The sequence below is a fragment of the Macrotis lagotis genome, chromosome X (genome assembly GCF_037893015.1).
Source record: "Macrotis lagotis isolate mMagLag1 chromosome X, bilby.v1.9.chrom.fasta, whole genome shotgun sequence".
NCBI lineage: Eukaryota > Metazoa > Chordata > Mammalia > Peramelemorphia > Peramelidae > Macrotis > Macrotis lagotis.
The window spans coordinates 2,626,280-2,644,250 of record NC_133666.1 but is presented as its reverse complement, the minus strand read 5'-3'; the positions used below and the strand labels follow the sequence as shown (position 1 = coordinate 2,644,250).

At 58.7% G+C, this 17,971-nt stretch overlaps 1 protein-coding gene across 2 annotated transcripts in view; it reads right to left on the bottom strand.

The window, feature by feature from the left end:
- LOC141501386 (uncharacterized) overlaps positions 1-17,971 on the bottom strand; it is a 34,750-nt gene that overhangs the window by 15,147 nt on the left and 1,632 nt on the right. The window contains exons 2-4 of one of the 2 annotated variants that reach the window (XM_074205286.1): positions 16,809-16,863; positions 14,222-14,346; positions 12,866-13,046 (exon numbers count right to left, since the gene is read on the bottom strand). In XM_074205286.1, the coding sequence (XP_074061387.1) occupies positions 12,866-13,046; positions 14,222-14,346; positions 16,809-16,839 (337 nt within the window). In that variant the 5' untranslated portion in view covers positions 16,840-16,863. The remainder of the gene's footprint in view (positions 1-12,865; positions 13,047-14,221; positions 14,347-16,808; positions 16,864-17,971) is intronic. The other variant, XM_074205287.1, reaches the window with a different exon arrangement.

The window sequence follows — 17,971 nt, the reverse complement described above, 5'->3', positions numbered from 1 at the left end:
GGGCCGAATCCTTCATGGCACTCCCCCAGACTCTGTTACCCAAAGGATGGCAGGGAGGGGGGGGGTGGAGACTGGTTGCTCACTCCCCAATAGCCTGGCACCCATCTGGCTGCCAGAGGGGTCCCTGGCTCTCGAAGAGGACCCCCCACCTTGTGAAGGGTTCTGTGTAGCAGTGTCACAGCCAGGGAAGGAGGGATGTGGGACATTTCCACACCCAGGACAGGGACCCCTTCTTTCAGGGAGGGTTTGCGGGCTCCAGAGCAGCCCCTCAAGGGGGATCCCAGCTACTGTCCCTGCCTGGGTCACTTGTCTGCCTTCTGGGTATAAGGTGTGTATATTCTCCTTTCCATTTTATCTCCTTTCCAGGGGTCACCGAATTTTATTTAGGGGGTACAGGGGATTGTCTGAGACTTGCTTTGTGTCAATTGCCAAGATTGGGTGGAGGGAAGGGGCCTGGTGGGCCCGTGCCAGGCCTCCGAATGTACCCCTCCCATCTCTCTGGGGCACCAAGGAGATTCGGGGCCTGACCCCAGCATTCTATTGACTGTACTCCTCGGGAGATAGGTGCCATCCATTGCTAAGGGAGGACCTTCCCTCCCAGACCAGACTGAGAGCAGCCAAGACACAGGAGCCCAGGCCGAAAGTAGGGATTAGCTGTATCTGACCAGAAGCGGGGTCCTCTGGAATGGAGGGGGACTTTGGCTCCCAGTGGGGGGCAGGGTGACTTAGGCCCCCCCATCTCACTTGCCTCCCAAGTGAGGGGGGACTCTGTTTTCCAGTGGGGAACAGGGTGACTTAGGCTCCCCATCTTGCTTAGATGCTGGGTGGGGAGGGTGACTTAAGCTCCCCATCCCCCTTGGGTCCCCATTGGGAGAGACTTTGGCTCCCAGTCGGGGGGAGGGTGACTTAGGCTCCCCATGTCCCACGACTCCCATGTGTGTGGAGGATTTTGACTCCTAGTAGGGGGAGGATGACTTATGCCCCCATCTCCCTTGCTTCCCGAGTGGGGGGGGGACTTTGGCTCCCAGTGGGGAGCAGGGTGACTTAGGCCCCCTATCTCCCTTGGGTGCCCATTGGGGGAGGGTGACAGGCTCCCAGTGGGGGGAGGGTGACGTAGGCTCCCCATCTCCCTTGGGTGTCCATTGGGGGAGACTTTGGCTCCTAGTGGGGGGAGGGGGACTTAGGCTCCCCACGACTCCCATGTGTGTGGAGGACTTTGACTCCTAGTAGGGGGAGGATGACTTATGCCCCCATCTCCCTTGTTTCCCGAGTGGGGGGGGGGACTTTGGCTCCCAGTGGGGAGCAGGGTGACTTAGGCCCCCTATCTCCCTTGGGTGCCCATTGGGGGAGGGTGACAGGCTCCCAGTGGGGGGAGGGTGACAGGCTCCCAGTGGGGGGAGGGTGACGTAGGCTCCCCATCTCCCTTGGGTGTCCATTGGGGGAGACTTTGGCTCCTAGTGGGGGGGAGGGGGACTTAGGCTCCCCACGACTCCCATGTGTGTGGAGGACTTTGACTCCTAGTAGGGGGAGGATGACTTATGCCCCCATCTCCCTTGCTTCCCGAGTGGGGGGGGGACTTTGGCTCCCAGTGGGGAGCAGGGTGACTTAGGCCCCCTATCTCCCTTGGGTGCCCATTGGGGGAGGGTGACAGGCTCCCAGTGGGGGGAGGGTGACGTAGGCTCCCCATCTCCCTTGGGTGTCCATTGGGGGAGACTGTGGCTCCTAGTGGGGGGGAGGGGGACTTAGGCTCCCCACGACTCCCATGTGTGTGGAGGACTTTGACTCCTAGTAGGGGGAGGATGACTTATGCCCCCATCTCCCTTGCTTCCCGAGTGGGGGGGGGGGACTTTGGCTCCCAGTGGGGAGCAGGGTGACTTAGGCCCCCTATCTCCCTTGGGTGCCCATTGGGGGAGGGTGACAGGCTCCCAGTGGGGGGAGGGTGACAGGCTCCCAGTGGGGGGAGGGTGACGTAGGCTCCCCATCTCCCTTGGGTGTCCATTGGGGGAGACTTTGGCTCCTAGTGGGGGGGAGGGGGACTTAGGCTCCCCACGACTCCCATGTGTGTGGAGGACTTTGACTCCTAGTAGGGGGAGGATGACTTATGCCCCCATCTCCCTTGCTTCCCGAGTGGGGGGGGGGACTTTGGCTCCCAGTGGGGAGCAGGGTGACTTAGGCCCCCTATCTCCCTTGGGTGCCCATTGGGGGAGGGTGACAGGCTCCCAGTGGGGGGAGGGTGACGTAGGCTCCCCATCTCCCTTGGGTGTCCATTGGGGGAGACTGTGGCTCCTAGTGGGGGGGAGGGGGACTTAGGCTCCCCACGACTCCCATGTGTGTGGAGGACTTTGACTCCTAGTAGGGGGAGGATGACTTATGCCCCCATCTCCCTTGCTTCCCGAGTGGGGGGGGGGACTTTGGCTCCCAGTGGGGAGCAGGGTGACTTAGGCCCCCTATCTCCCTTGGGTGCCCATTGGGGGAGGGTGACAGGCTCCCAGTGGGGGGAGGGTGACAGGCTCCCAGTGGGGGGAGGGTGACGTAGGCTCCCCATCTCCCTTGGGTGTCCATTGGGGGAGACTGTGGCTCCTAGTTTGGGGGAGGGGGACTTAGGCTCCCCACGACTCCCATGTGTGTGGAGGACTTTGACTCCTAGTAGGGGGAGGATGACTTATGCCCCCATCTCCCTTGCTTCCCGAGTGGGGGGGGGGGACTTTGGCTCCCAGTGGGGAGCAGGGTGACTTAGGCCCCCTATCTCCCTTGGGTGCCCATTGGGGGAGGGTGACAGGCTCCCAGTGGGGGGAGGGTGACAGGCTCCCAGTGGGGGGAGGGTGACGTAGGCTCCCCATCTCCCTTGGGTGTCCATTGGGGGAGACTGTGGCTCCTAGTGGGGGGGAGGGGGACTTAGGCTCCCCACGACTCCCATGTGTGTGGAGGACTTTGACTCCTAGTAGGGGGAGGATGACTTATGCCCCCATCTCCCTTGCTTCCCGAGTGGGGGGGGGACTTTGGCTCCCAGTGGGGAGCAGGGTGACTTAGGCCCCCTATCTCCCTTGGGTGCCCATTGGGGGAGGGTGACAGGCTCCTAGTGGGGGGAGGGTGACGTAGGCTCCCCATCTCCCTTGGGTGTCCATTGGGGGAGACTTTGGCTCCTAGTGGGGGGAGGGGGACTTAGGCTCCCCACGACTCCCATGTGTGTGGAGGACTTTGACTCCTAGTAGGGGGAGGATGACTTATGCCCCCATCTCCCTTGCTTCCCGAGTGGGGGGGGGGGACTTTGGCTCCCAGTGGGGAGCAGGGTGACTTAGGCCCCCTATCTCCCTTGGGTGCCCATTGGGGGAGGGTGACAGGCTCCCAGTGGGGGGAGGGTGACGTAGGCTCCCCATCTCCCTTGGGTGTCCATTGGGGGAGACTTTGGCTCCTAGTGGGGGGAGGGGGACTTAGGCTCCCCACGACTCCCATGTGTGTGGAGGACTTTGACTCCTAGTAGGGGGAGGATGACTTATGCCCCCATCTCCCTTGCTTCCCGAGTAGGGGGGGGACTTTGGCTCCCAGTGGGGAGCAGGGTGACTTAGGCCCCCTATCTCCCTTGGGTGCCCATTGGGGGAGGGTGACAGGCTCCCAGTGGGGGGAGGGTGACAGGCTCCCAGTGGGGGGAGGGTGACGTAGGCTCCCCATCTCCCTTGGGTGTCCATTGGGGGAGACTTTGGCTCCTAGTGGGGGGAGGGGGACTTAGGCTCCCCACGACTCCCATGTGTGTGGAGGACTTTGACTCCTAGTAGGGGGAGGATGACTTATGCCCCCATCTCCCTTGCTTCCCGAGTGGGGGGGGGGGGACTTTGGCTCCCAGTGGGGAGCAGGGTGACTTAGGCCCCCTATCTCCCTTGGGTGCCCATTGGGGGAGGGTGACAGGCTCCCAGTGGGGGGAGGGTGACAGGCTCCCAGTGGGGGGAGGGTGACGTAGGCTCCCCATCTCCCTTGGGTGTCCATTGGGGGAGACTGTGGCTCCTAGTGGGGGGGAGGGGGACTTAGGCTCCCCACGACTCCCATGTGTGTGGAGGACTTTGACTCCTAGTAGGGGGAGGATGACTTATGCCCCCATCTCCCTTGCTTCCCGAGTGGGGGGGGGGACTTTGGCTCCCAGTGGGGAGCAGGGTGACTTAGGCCCCCTATCTCCCTTGGGTGCCCATTGGGGGAGGGTGACAGGCTCCCAGTGGGGGGAGGGTGACAGGCTCCCAGTGGGGGGAGGGTGACGTAGGCTCCCCATCTCCCTTGGGTGTCCATTGGGGGAGACTGTGGCTCCTAGTGGGGGGGAGGGGGACTTAGGCTCCCCACGACTCCCATGTGTGTGGAGGACTTTGACTCCTAGTAGGGGGAGGATGACTTATGCCCCCATCTCCCTTGCTTCCCGAGTGGGGGGGGGGACTTTGGCTCCCAGTGGGGAGCAGGGTGACTTAGGCCCCCTATCTCCCTTGGGTGCCCATTGGGGGAGGGTGACAGGCTCCCAGTGGGGGGAGGGTGACAGGCTCCCAGTGGGGGGAGGGTGACGTAGGCTCCCCATCTCCCTTGGGTGTCCATTGGGGGAGACTGTGGCTCCTAGTTTGGGGGAGGGGGACTTAGGCTCCCCACGACTCCCATGTGTGTGGAGGACTTTGACTCCTAGTAGGGGGAGGATGACTTATGCCCCCATCTCCCTTGCTTCCCGAGTGGGGGGGGGGACTTTGGCTCCCAGTGGGGAGCAGGGTGACTTAGGCCCCCTATCTCTCTTGGGTGCCCATTGGGGGAGGGTGACAGGCTCCCAGTGGGGGGAGGGTGACGTAGGCTCCCCATCTCCCTTGGGTGTCCATTGGGGGAGACTTTGGCTCCTAGTGGGGGGAGGGGGACTTAGGCTCCCCACGACTCCCATGTGTGTGGAGGACTTTGACTCCTAGTAGGGGGAGGATGACTTATGCCCCCATCTCCCTTGCTTCCCGAGTGGGGGGGGGGACTTTGGCTCCCAGTGGGGAGCAGGGTGACTTAGGCCCCCTATCTCCCTTGGGTGCCCATTGGGGGAGGGTGACAGGCTCCCAGTGGGGGGAGGGTGACAGGCTCCCAGTGGGGGGAGGGTGACGTAGGCTCCCCATCTCCCTTGGGTGTCCATTGGGGGAGACTGTGGCTCCTAGTTTGGGGGAGGGGGACTTAGGCTCCCCACGACTCCCATGTGTGTGGAGGACTTTGACTCCTAGTAGGGGGAGGATGACTTATGCCCCCATCTCCCTTGCTTCCCGAGTGGGGGGGGGGGACTTTGGCTCCCAGTGGGGAGCAGGGTGACTTAGGCCCCCTATCTCCCTTGGGTGCCCATTGGGGGAGGGTGACAGGCTCCCAGTGGGGGGAGGGTGACGTAGGCTCCCCATCTCCCTTGGGTGTCCATTGGGGGAGACTTTGGCTCCTAGTGGGGGGGAGGGGGACTTAGGCTCCCCACGACTCCCATGTGTGTGGAGGACTTTGACTCCTAGTAGGGGGAGGATGACTTATGCCCCCATCTCCCTTGCTTCCCGAGTGGGGGGGGGACTTTGGCTCCCAGTGGGGAGCAGGGTGACTTAGGCCCCCTATCTCCCTTGGGTGCCCATTGGGGGAGGGTGACAGGCTCCCAGTGGGGGGAGGGTGACGTAGGCTCCCCATCTCCCTTGGGTGTCCATTGGGGGAGACTGTGGCTCCTAGTGGGGGGGAGGGGGACTTAGGCTCCCCACGACTCCCATGTGTGTGGAGGACTTTGACTCCTAGTAGGGGGAGGATGACTTATGCCCCCATCTCCCTTGCTTCCCGAGTGGGGGGGGGGACTTTGGCTCCCAGTGGGGAGCAGGGTGACTTAGGCCCCCTATCTCCCTTGGGTGCCCATTGGGGGAGGGTGACAGGCTCCCAGTGGGGGGAGGGTGACGTAGGCTCCCCATCTCCCTTGGGTGTCCATTGGGGGAGACTGTGGCTCCTAGTGGGGGGGAGGGGGACTTAGGCTCCCCACGACTCCCATGTGTGTGGAGGACTTTGACTCCTAGTAGGGGGAGGATGACTTATGCCCCCATCTCCCTTGCTTCCCGAGTGGGGGGGGGGACTTTGGCTCCCAGTGGGGAGCAGGGTGACTTAGGCCCCCTATCTCCCTTGGGTGCCCATTGGGGGAGGGTGACAGGCTCCCAGTGGGGGGAGGGTGACAGGCTCCCAGTGGGGGGAGGGTGACGTAGGCTCCCCATCTCCCTTGGGTGTCCATTGGGGGAGACTGTGGCTCCTAGTTTGGGGGAGGGGGACTTAGGCTCCCCACGACTCCCATGTGTGTGGAGGACTTTGACTCCTAGTAGGGGGAGGATGACTTATGCCCCCATCTCCCTTGCTTCCCGAGTGGGGGGGGGGGACTTTGGCTCCCAGTGGGGAGCAGGGTGACTTAGGCCCCCTATCTCTCTTGGGTGCCCATTGGGGGAGGGTGACAGGCTCCCAGTGGGGGGAGGGTGACGTAGGCTCCCCATCTCCCTTGGGTGTCCATTGGGGGAGACTTTGGCTCCTAGTGGGGGGAGGGGGACTTAGGCTCCCCACGACTCCCATGTGTGTGGAGGACTTTGACTCCTAGTAGGGGGAGGATGACTTATGCCCCCATCTCCCTTGCTTCCCGAGTGGGGGGGGGGGACTTTGGCTCCCAGTGGGGAGCAGGGTGACTTAGGCCCCCTATCTCCCTTGGGTGCCCATTGGGGGAGGGTGACAGGCTCCCAGTGGGGGGAGGGTGACAGGCTCCCAGTGGGGGGAGGGTGACGTAGGCTCCCCATCTCCCTTGGGTGTCCATTGGGGGAGACTGTGGCTCCTAGTTTGGGGGAGGGGGACTTAGGCTCCCCACGACTCCCATGTGTGTGGAGGACTTTGACTCCTAGTAGGGGGAGGATGACTTATGCCCCCATCTCCCTTGCTTCCCGAGTGGGGGGGGGGACTTTGGCTCCCAGTGGGGAGCAGGGTGACTTAGGCCCCCTATCTCCCTTGGGTGCCCATTGGGGGAGGGTGACAGGCTCCCAGTGGGGGGAGGGTGACGTAGGCTCCCCATCTCCCTTGGGTGTCCATTGGGGGAGACTGTGGCTCCTAGTGGGGGGGAGGGGGACTTAGGCTCCCCACGACTCCCATGTGTGTGGAGGACTTTGACTCCTAGTAGGGGGAGGATGACTTATGCCCCCATCTCCCTTGCTTCCCGAGTGGGGGGGGGACTTTGGCTCCCAGTGGGGAGCAGGGTGACTTAGGCCCCCTATCTCCCTTGGGTGCCCATTGGGGGAGGGTGACAGGCTCCCAGTGGGGGGAGGGTGACGTAGGCTCCCCATCTCCCTTGGGTGTCCATTGGGGGAGACTGTGGCTCCTAGTGGGGGGGAGGGGGACTTAGGCTCCCCACGACTCCCATGTGTGTGGAGGACTTTGACTCCTAGTAGGGGGAGGATGACTTATGCCCCCATCTCCCTTGCTTCCCGAGTGGGGGGGGGACTTTGGCTCCCAGTGGGGAGCAGGGTGACTTAGGCCCCCTATCTCCCTTGGGTGCCCATTGGGGGAGGGTGGCAGGCTCCCAGTGGGGGGAGGGTGACGTAGGCTCCCCATCTCCCTTGGGTGTCCATTGGGGGAGACTGTGGCTCCTAGTGGGGGGGAGGGGGACTTAGGCTCCCCACGACTCCCATGTGTGTGGAGGACTTTGACTCCTAGTAGGGGGAGGATGACTTATGCCCCCATCTCCCTTGCTTCCCGAGTGGGGGGGGGGGACTTTGGCTCCCAGTGGGGAGCAGGGTGACTTAGGCCCCCTATCTCCCTTGGGTGCCCATTGGGGGAGGGTGACAGGCTCCCAGTGGGGGGAGGGTGACAGGCTCCCAGTGGGGGGAGGGTGACGTAGGCTCCCCATCTCCCTTGGGTGTCCATTGGGGGAGACTTTGGCTCCTAGTGGGGGGGAGGGGGACTTAGGCTCCCCACGACTCCCATGTGTGTGGAGGACTTTGACTCCTAGTAGGGGGAGGATGACTTATGCCCCCATCTCCCTTGCTTCCCGAGTGGGGGGGGGACTTTGGCTCCCAGTGGGGAGCAGGGTGACTTAGGCCCCCTATCTCCCTTGGGTGCCCATTGGGGGAGGGTGACAGGCTCCCAGTGGGGGGAGGGTGACGTAGGCTCCCCATCTCCCTTGGGTGTCCATTGGGGGAGACTGTGGCTCCTAGTGGGGGGGAGGGGGACTTAGGCTCCCCACGACTCCCATGTGTGTGGAGGACTTTGACTCCTAGTAGGGGGAGGATGACTTATGCCCCCATCTCCCTTGCTTCCCGAGTGGGGGGGGGACTTTGGCTCCCAGTGGGGAGCAGGGTGACTTAGGCCCCCTATCTCCCTTGGGTGCCCATTGGGGGAGGGTGACAGGCTCCCAGTGGGGGGAGGGTGACGTAGGCTCCCCATCTCCCTTGGGTGTCCATTGGGGGAGACTGTGGCTCCTAGTGGGGGGGAGGGGGACTTAGGCTCCCCACGACTCCCATGTGTGTGGAGGACTTTGACTCCTAGTAGGGGGAGGATGACTTATGCCCCCATCTCCCTTGCTTCCCGAGTGGGGGGGGGACTTTGGCTCCCAGTGGGGAGCAGGGTGACTTAGGCCCCCTATCTCCCTTGGGTGCCCATTGGGGGAGGGTGACAGGCTCCCAGTGGGGGGAGGGTGACGTAGGCTCCCCATCTCCCTTGGGTGTCCATTGGGGGAGACTGTGGCTCCTAGTGGGGGGGAGGGGGACTTAGGCTCCCCACGACTCCCATGTGTGTGGAGGACTTTGACTCCTAGTAGGGGGAGGATGACTTATGCCCCCATCTCCCTTGCTTCCCGAGTGGGGGGGGGGGGACTTTGGCTCCCAGTGGGGAGCAGGGTGACTTAGGCCCCCTATCTCCCTTGGGTGCCCATTGGGGGAGGGTGACAGGCTCCCAGTGGGGGGAGGGTGACAGGCTCCCAGTGGGGGGAGGGTGACGTAGGCTCCCCATCTCCCTTGGGTGTCCATTGGGGGAGACTTTGGCTCCTAGTGGGGGGGAGGGGGACTTAGGCTCCCCACGACTCCCATGTGTGTGGAGGACTTTGACTCCTAGTAGGGGGAGGATGACTTATGCCCCCATCTCCCTTGCTTCCCGAGTGGGGGGGGGGACTTTGGCTCCCAGTGGGGAGCAGGGTGACTTAGGCCCCCTATCTCCCTTGGGTGCCCATTGGGGGAGGGTGACAGGCTCCCAGTGGGGGGAGGGTGACGTAGGCTCCCCATCTCCCTTGGGTGTCCATTGGGGGAGACTGTGGCTCCTAGTGGGGGGGAGGGGGACTTAGGCTCCCCACGACTCCCATGTGTGTGGAGGACTTTGACTCCTAGTAGGGGGAGGATGACTTATGCCCCCATCTCCCTTGCTTCCCGAGTGGGGGGGGGGACTTTGGCTCCCAGTGGGGAGCAGGGTGACTTAGGCCCCCTATCTCCCTTGGGTGCCCATTGGGGGAGGGTGACAGGCTCCCAGTGGGGGGAGGGTGACGTAGGCTCCCCATCTCCCTTGGGTGTCCATTGGGGGAGACTGTGGCTCCTAGTGGGGGGGAGGGGGACTTAGGCTCCCCACGACTCCCATGTGTGTGGAGGACTTTGACTCCTAGTAGGGGGAGGATGACTTATGCCCCCATCTCCCTTGCTTCCCGCGTGGGGGGGGGGGGACTTTGGCTCCCAGTGGGGAGCAGGGTGACTTAGGCCCCCTATCTCCCTTGGGTGCCCATTGGGGGAGGGTGACAGGCTCCCAGTGGGGGGAGGGTGACAGGCTCCCAGTGGGGGGAGGGTGACGTAGGCTCCCCATCTCCCTTGGGTGTCCATTGGGGGAGACTGTGGCTCCTAGTTTGGGGGAGGGGGACTTAGGCTCCCCACGACTCCCATGTGTGTGGAGGACTTTGACTCCTAGTAGGGGGAGGATGACTTATGCCCCCATCTCCCTTGCTTCCCGAGTGGGGGGGGGACTTTGGCTCCCAGTGGGGAGCAGGGTGACTTAGGCCCCCTATCTCCCTTGGGTGCCCATTGGGGGAGGGTGACAGGCTCCCAGTGGGGGGAGGGTGACGTAGGCTCCCCATCTCCCTTGGGTGTCCATTGGGGGAGACTGTGGCTCCTAGTGGGGGGGAGGGGGACTTAGGCTCCCCACGACTCCCATGTGTGTGGAGGACTTTGACTCCTAGTAGGGGGAGGATGACTTATGCCCCCATCTCCCTTGCTTCCCGAGTGGGGGGGGGGGACTTTGGCTCCCAGTGGGGAGCAGGGTGACTTAGGCCCCCTATCTCCCTTGGGTGCCCATTGGGGGAGGGTGACAGGCTCCCAGTGGGGGGAGGGTGACAGGCTCCCAGTGGGGGGAGGGTGACGTAGGCTCCCCATCTCCCTTGGGTGTCCATTGGGGGAGACTGTGGCTCCTAGTTTGGGGGAGGGGGACTTAGGCTCCCCACGACTCCCATGTGTGTGGAGGACTTTGACTCCTAGTAGGGGGAGGATGACTTATGCCCCCATCTCCCTTGCTTCCCGAGTGGGGGGGGGGACTTTGGCTCCCAGTGGGGAGCAGGGTGACTTAGGCCCCCTATCTCTCTTGGGTGCCCATTGGGGGAGGGTGACAGGCTCCCAGTGGGGGGAGGGTGACGTAGGCTCCCCATCTCCCTTGGGTGTCCATTGGGGGAGACTTTGGCTCCTAGTGGGGGGAGGGGGACTTAGGCTCCCCACGACTCCCATGTGTGTGGAGGACTTTGACTCCTAGTAGGGGGAGGATGACTTATGCCCCCATCTCCCTTGCTTCCCGAGTGGGGGGGGGGACTTTGGCTCCCAGTGGGGAGCAGGGTGACTTAGGCCCCCTATCTCCCTTGGGTGCCCATTGGGGGAGGGTGACAGGCTCCCAGTGGGGGGAGGGTGACAGGCTCCCAGTGGGGGGAGGGTGACGTAGGCTCCCCATCTCCCTTGGGTGTCCATTGGGGGAGACTTTGGCTCCTAGTGGGGGGGGAGGGGGACTTAGGCTCCCCACGACTCCCATGTGTGTGGAGGACTTTGACTCCTAGTAGGGGGAGGATGACTTATGCCCCCATCTCCCTTGCTTCCCGAGTGGGGGGGGGACTTTGGCTCCCAGTGGGGAGCAGGGTGACTTAGGCCCCCTATCTCCCTTGGGTGCCCATTGGGGGAGGGTGACAGGCTCCCAGTGGGGGGAGGGTGACAGGCTCCCAGTGGGGGGAGGGTGACGTAGGCTCCCCATCTCCCTTGGGTGTCCATTGGGGGAGACTTTGGCTCCTAGTGGGGGGGAGGGGGACTTAGGCTCCCCACGACTCCCATGTGTGTGGAGGACTTTGACTCCTAGTAGGGGGAGGATGACTTATGCCCCCATCTCCCTTGCTTCCCGAGTGGGGGGGGGGGACTTTGGCTCCCAGTGGGGAGCAGGGTGACTTAGGCCCCCCATCTCCCTTGGGTGCCAGTTGGGGGTGATTTTGGCTCCCAGTGGGGAGAAGGTAGCAGGCTCCTCATCCCCCTTGAATCCTGAATGGGAGGAGGGTGACTTAGGCTCCCCATCTCACTTGGGTGCAGGGTGGGGAAAGTGATTTAGGCCCTCCCCAACTCCCTTGCCTCTCAAATGAGTGGGGGACTGGCTCCCAGTGAGGTCAGGGTGATTTAGGCTCCACATCTCCCTTGGCTCCCGCGTGGGGGGTGGGGCTACTTTGATGCACAGTAGTGGGAGGGTGACAAGCCCAATCACCCTTGCCTCCCGAGTGATCAGGGGTAACTTTGGCTCCTAGTGGGGGGAAGGTGACAGGCTCCCCTTCTCCCTTGGCTTACGCATGGGGAGGGACTTTGTCTCACAATAGGGGAGGTTGACATAGGCCCCCATCTCCCTTGCCTCCCGAGGGGGGGGGGGGGACTTTGGTTTCCAGTGGGGAGGAGGGTGTCTTAGTTTCCCTATCTCCTTTAGGTGCCAGGTGTGGAGGGGGACTTAGGCTCCCCATCTCCCTTGGCTTCCTGGGGTGGGGGGAGGGACTGGATCCCACCTGTCCAGCCTCCCATTTTGGGGGTCTGAGGCAGTGGTGGGGCTGACTGGGTTCAAGTCCCAGTCAAGTTTCAACCTGGCCATGGGTTGTCCTCCGGGGCTGTCCCTGCTGGCTTCTTGCCAATGTCGGCCCCTGCCCCCCCCCCCCCAATCTCTAGGGATTCCCTGAGACTCCAACCCCACCCCCTTCCAGGCCCAGGCAAACCGGGCTGGGACAGCCTTCCTACTGTCCATATTCAGGCCTCTAAGAAACCACCTCGGGACATCAGGATGCTGGGACCTGAGGCCAGGAGACCAGGCCAGAGCCGAGAGTGTGCCCGCAGAGCAGGCCCCAAGAGGTAAGGGCACTTCCTCCCCCGTATCTCCCACCCCCTCCCTAAATGCTGATGGTCAAGGCCCCCATAGCTCCCAAGTGGGGGGGGGGACTTTGGCTCCCAGTGGGGGTCAGGGTGACTTAGGCCCCCCATCTCCCTTGCCTCCCAAGTGACGGGGGACTAACTCCAAGTAGGGAGAGGGTGACTTAGGCTCCCCATCTCCCTTGGCCCCATCTTCGGTGCCCGGCCATGGCCTGACCTATAGAACTAGTCACCCAGGGTGGGCAGGGCAGGGGTCGGAGGGGAAATAGAGAACACCCATACAGAAAGACGCCCCCCCGCACAGTACAACATCCACACGCTCCCCATGTGCACCACACGCACGTACCACACACTGTACAGACACACAGACACCCCCACCCCCCACATGTCCCACACACAATACAGAGACACACCACACACTTGCACCACACATAACCCACATCTACCACACACATACTACACAGACAGCCACACACATCCAGGGCCTGCCTTACCGTTGCCACGTGTGTGCCTTCCCTGGTGCCTGAAGCCCCAGCGGTAGGTGAGGTCCTCTTCCCGCATGCCCGTTCTCCTTCCAGTCGCAGCCAAACCTACCTGCTCCAGGACAGCGTGCAATCGGTCCCACGGCTGCCACGCATGAGCAAGAGAGCCGGGAAGCCTCCTCTGGAAGACCTGCTGAAGGTGGGACGTGGGCCGCCTCCAGCTTAGCCCTCGGGTTTCGCCCCAAGGGGGGGTCCAGCCCTTCAGTCCTCAGCCCACCCCGCCCCTACCCCTAGGCCCTACCAAGCAGCCTCACCACCACCTGACCTCTCTCCACAGTCAGGTGGGCCCCGGGTATAGTGCAGTGTGAGGGCCCAGGTCTCCTGGGGCCAAGGCGGGTGGCGGCATCATAGGCCGTGGTCCGCCATGTCCTCCCTCCCCTCAGTGACCCTGCCTCTGCCCTCTGAGCTGCAGTTTCCTCAATGGTGTGTGACGAGACCTGGGGCCAGTCTCTCCCCCCTCCTACAAGATAGGGCCACTCCCCCAAGAAGAGGGCACCTGGTGCTGCCCCGGTTGGCACTCCCCCAGATTGAGCTCCTTCCTCGGTCCTGGCTTCCCTGTGAAGGGCTGGAGGAGGACCGCATCCCCGAGGCTACCCGAGGGGCCACCGAGAGGGGCAGCGAGGGGCCAGGCCCGGCATCGGGGACAGACGTCCAACCACCTGCCAGGTCCCTGACTCAGGTGCTCTTCAGGTCAAGCTGGAAAACCTGAAATTTCCTGGCAGCCGGGCCCTTCCCGCCAAAGGTGGACAGTGCTGCATTTGGCTGGCCGGGGTGGTGCCAACAGGACGTGGCCCCATCAGGCCCTGCTCCGACCGGGGTTGGGTGGGACCCGGCCGGGGGGGCAGGGGCATGGCAGGGTGGCCTCCAGAGGTCATCCTCCATCCACTGACCTTTAGAGGCTATGGTGGGAAGGCAGTCCTCTGGCCAGGACAGAGGTCAGAGGGCACCGGGGGAGTGTCTAGGCCCTGCCTGTCTGGGCAGACATCTGGGCCTGTCCAGGGGCCTCCCCCAGCCTTTTCTCAGGGAGCCTGGCCCCCTGGGCTTGGGGGCAGCTGACGATTTGAGATCCCCCTTCAGGGAAGAGAAAGTTCTGGGGCTGGGAAGGGCAGCCCCCGAGAGGGCCTCAGAGAAGGGAGAATCTCGGGTTTGGCCTTGACTTGGGGTCAGTGATCCCCGCATCGGGACGGGAGGACTCGCAACCTGCCCCTTCTTTGGCCTTCTGGAGTCCACCCTGCCCCTTCACGCTCCCCTCACTCCCACTCTCGGGGAGCATTCTTCCCTGTAGCCTCTTAGAGGCTTTTCCCTTACCTCGTTAGGAGCTTCCAGACCCCAGCAGAAGGAGTCTTCAGAGGGAAATCGAGGGCGGCCCCAGTCACCCCCTCGTCGTCTATGCATTCCACACTGAAGACACAAAGGAGCAGGTCTTGACTTACCTGGGAGGGCCCATGAGAAACCTGAACAATCCCTGTCAGCAACTAGTTCCACCCCACAGACACAACGCACAAGCCACACAAAACTGTTGAGATCCAGCCCCTATAGGCACCTGATAGAAATCTACCCAGAAGCCAAGCCACCCAACTCTATGTGTGTGTGCGTGTGTGTATATGTATGTATATACACATCTATCTTTCTATACATACAGAGACCGAGACATCCATATATCTCTATGGATTCTGGGACTTCCTGGCAGGGGCCATGATTCACTGCTCAATCACTTTCACCAACTCGTTCCAGCCCAGACAAATAGACATAGCACACAAGCCACACAACCATCGAGATCTAGCCCTATACACCTAGGGTAACCCACTCAACCACAACAATCAAGCCCCCAGAGACATCTCATAGAAGTCTACATATAAGCCAAGCCACACAACCATTTATACATACCACAGACACACACACACACACACACACACACACACACACACACACACGGATTCCATGACTTACCTGGCAGGGGCCATGAGAAACTGGTCAATGAATTTCTCCAACTGGCTTCAGTCCACAAAAATAGACATAACTCCCAAGCCACACAGCCATAGAGATCTATCCCTATAGACAGCTCACATATCGACCTAAGCCAACCCACAGCACCATCTAGATCTATCCCCTATATTCACCTCATATAATCATACCCACAAGCCAACTCAGCCATTTCTATATACATACACGTACAGACATACAAAGATGCATACATATGGATATGGTTTCCATATTGAAGGTTTAAAGGAGGTGGGCCTTGGCTTTCCTGGTGGGAGAGGCCCTGAGCAACTGACCAATCAGTCTCACCTACAACCTGATAGATCTATCCCATACGTAAGGCAACCCACACAACCATTTAGATATACAGCCCCCACACACATAAGTCAACTTGCACCACCATCTGGATATATCCCCTATAGACACCTCACATAAAGATCCGCATCAGCCAACCTTTGCATATAGACATAGCCTTCTCTACTCCACCCATAAGCCAACTCACACTACCATGTAGATATACCCCCCCCTTATTCACCTCATCATTATACCCATAGGCCAACTCTCACAACCTTTTAGATATACCCCATATATGCATTACATATCAGTCAAGACACACAACCATGGTACAGACACACACACACACACACACACACACACCCACACACACAAATATACATGGGAGGGTCCATGAGACCAATCACTTTTGCCAACAAATTGTACCGCACACAAATAGACATAACACTCAACCCACACAACTATCGAGATATCCTCATGCAAATATAATGCCCAACCTACACAACCATAGAGTTCTAGCCCCTATAGACTCCACACATAAGCCAACTTCCACAACCATTTAGCTATACCCCATACATCCACGTCATGTAAATACACAAGTCAACCCATACAACCCATATAATCTCACACAGATATATATATATATATATGTATATATATATATAATATATATTATAAATATACATAATATATATTATATATATGGTCCCTAAATATACCTGACATAATCATACCCATAAACCAAACCTTACAATCATTTGTGTGTGTTTGTGTATGTAAATACACACATTTCATTTATACATGGATTCTATACTGGAGGCTTAAAGGAGGTGGGTCTTGAGTTACCTGGCAGGGTCTATGAGAAACTGGTCAATCCCTTTCACCAACTCGTTCCAGCACAGACAAATAGTCATAGCATACAACCCACACAACCATTGTGATCTAGCCTCTATAGACACCACATATATGGACATGTCAACTCTCCCAACCATCTAGTTGTAGCCTGTAGAGACACCTCACATAATTATACACATAAGCCAACTCACCATCATTTAGATCTATCTTCCATAGACACCTCACATAAATGTACATGTAAGCAAAGACAACCAGATAGATACATCCCTATATACTACACACATTATAGCTGTAAGTCAACTCACACAAACATGTAGATATATAATTATATTGGTATAGATAGATCTGATATATAGATAATATGTATAAATATATATCTCTATATAAGTCAAAACCCTTGTTGGCCACTATAAAATAGATACATTCCCTTTATACAATTCACCTGAATATACAGAACAGAATGCACTGAACCATATCACTATATCCCCTACATCTAGGTTACATAAATATAAAACCATATAGATATACCCCTGTATACCCTCCACACATACAAGCCAACCACACAACTGTATAGATATGTCCCCTGTATAAGCCGCACCACTCTTCCCCACTTAGATTCTTTTTTCCTTGCCCCAAGTTAAGGAGCTTCCAGATCCTAGCCAAAGGATTCACCAGATGAGGAAAATCAAGAAAGACCCCATCCCCTTCCTATAGTCCATGGGTTCCATAGTGAAGACTTGAAGGAAGGAGGTGTGCCTTGACTTACCTGCCGGGGACATGCGAAATTGATCAATCATTTCTTTGGACAATCAGGCTTGAGACTAGGGATAGAGAAGAAAGAGAGATAAGGTCTTTGGAGTTTGGACTTAGGAGATTTTCCATGTTTTTCCAGTCAACACCCTAAGGCATTTTTTCTGTTTCCTTCCATTCCCTCTTCATTTCCTTATTTTTTCCCTTTCCTCCTTCCCTTTCTCTTTTCTTTCCACTTTCCTTTATTCTTTGTTTTTTCATTTTTTTCAGTTCTAAATTCTCTCCCTCCTGCTTTCTTGCCTAGTGCAAAGGAAAGAAAAATTCCTTTAACAACTAGTTATCATCATGCAAAACCAATTCCTGTATATTAATCATGTCCAAGAGAGATACACAAAGAAGAAATGCTGAATCCTCTAGTTCCCTGGAGTTGAGCCTTTTTCATCATTGGTCACAATGTAGACCAGATTTCTTTGGGAAGATATTTGCAATCCCATTGGTATTGTATACCTTGTTTTCCAATTCAACTCATTTCACTTTGCATTAGTTAAAGGAAGTCTTTGTGGTTGTGTCTGAACCCTCCCTAGTCATTTGGATAGGTCTAAGGAATAAAAAGTCCTGAATGTCAGCCTGAATTATTCTAACCACCCCCACCTCCTTCATTGTCATTCATATAATATTGAACTGTACGAAAATGACAAAACTACCATGATATGGATCTAATGCAAATGCAGGAATATATCTCAACTGCGTCTTCACTGCCAAGATCAGGTTCCTCCCTAACCAATGCCTTGGCGTGCTCCACTACCCCATTGGAGAGTTGCAGTAACTTGCATAGGGTCACACAAGTTGTAAATATATGAAGCCATATTAGAAATCTGGATCTTCTTAACTCCAAACCTGGAGATTTTTTTTCCTGTGCCACCTACTACGTACACACACACGTGTTTATGGATGTTACACATGGATGTGTACTTCCATACAGATATACATGTGTGTGTATATTTCTGTGAGTACATGTGCCTACATAGCTATGCATAGAAAGAGAGAGCAGAATCAACCCCTCAGAGTGAGTAGACTGCTCATGTAAAGGATATGTTCACTGGAGTATTTTCTGTTATATTGTTTAAGTTCTCTAATTTTATTGGCTGCTTATTTGGATAAATGGGTTTGTTGCTTGTG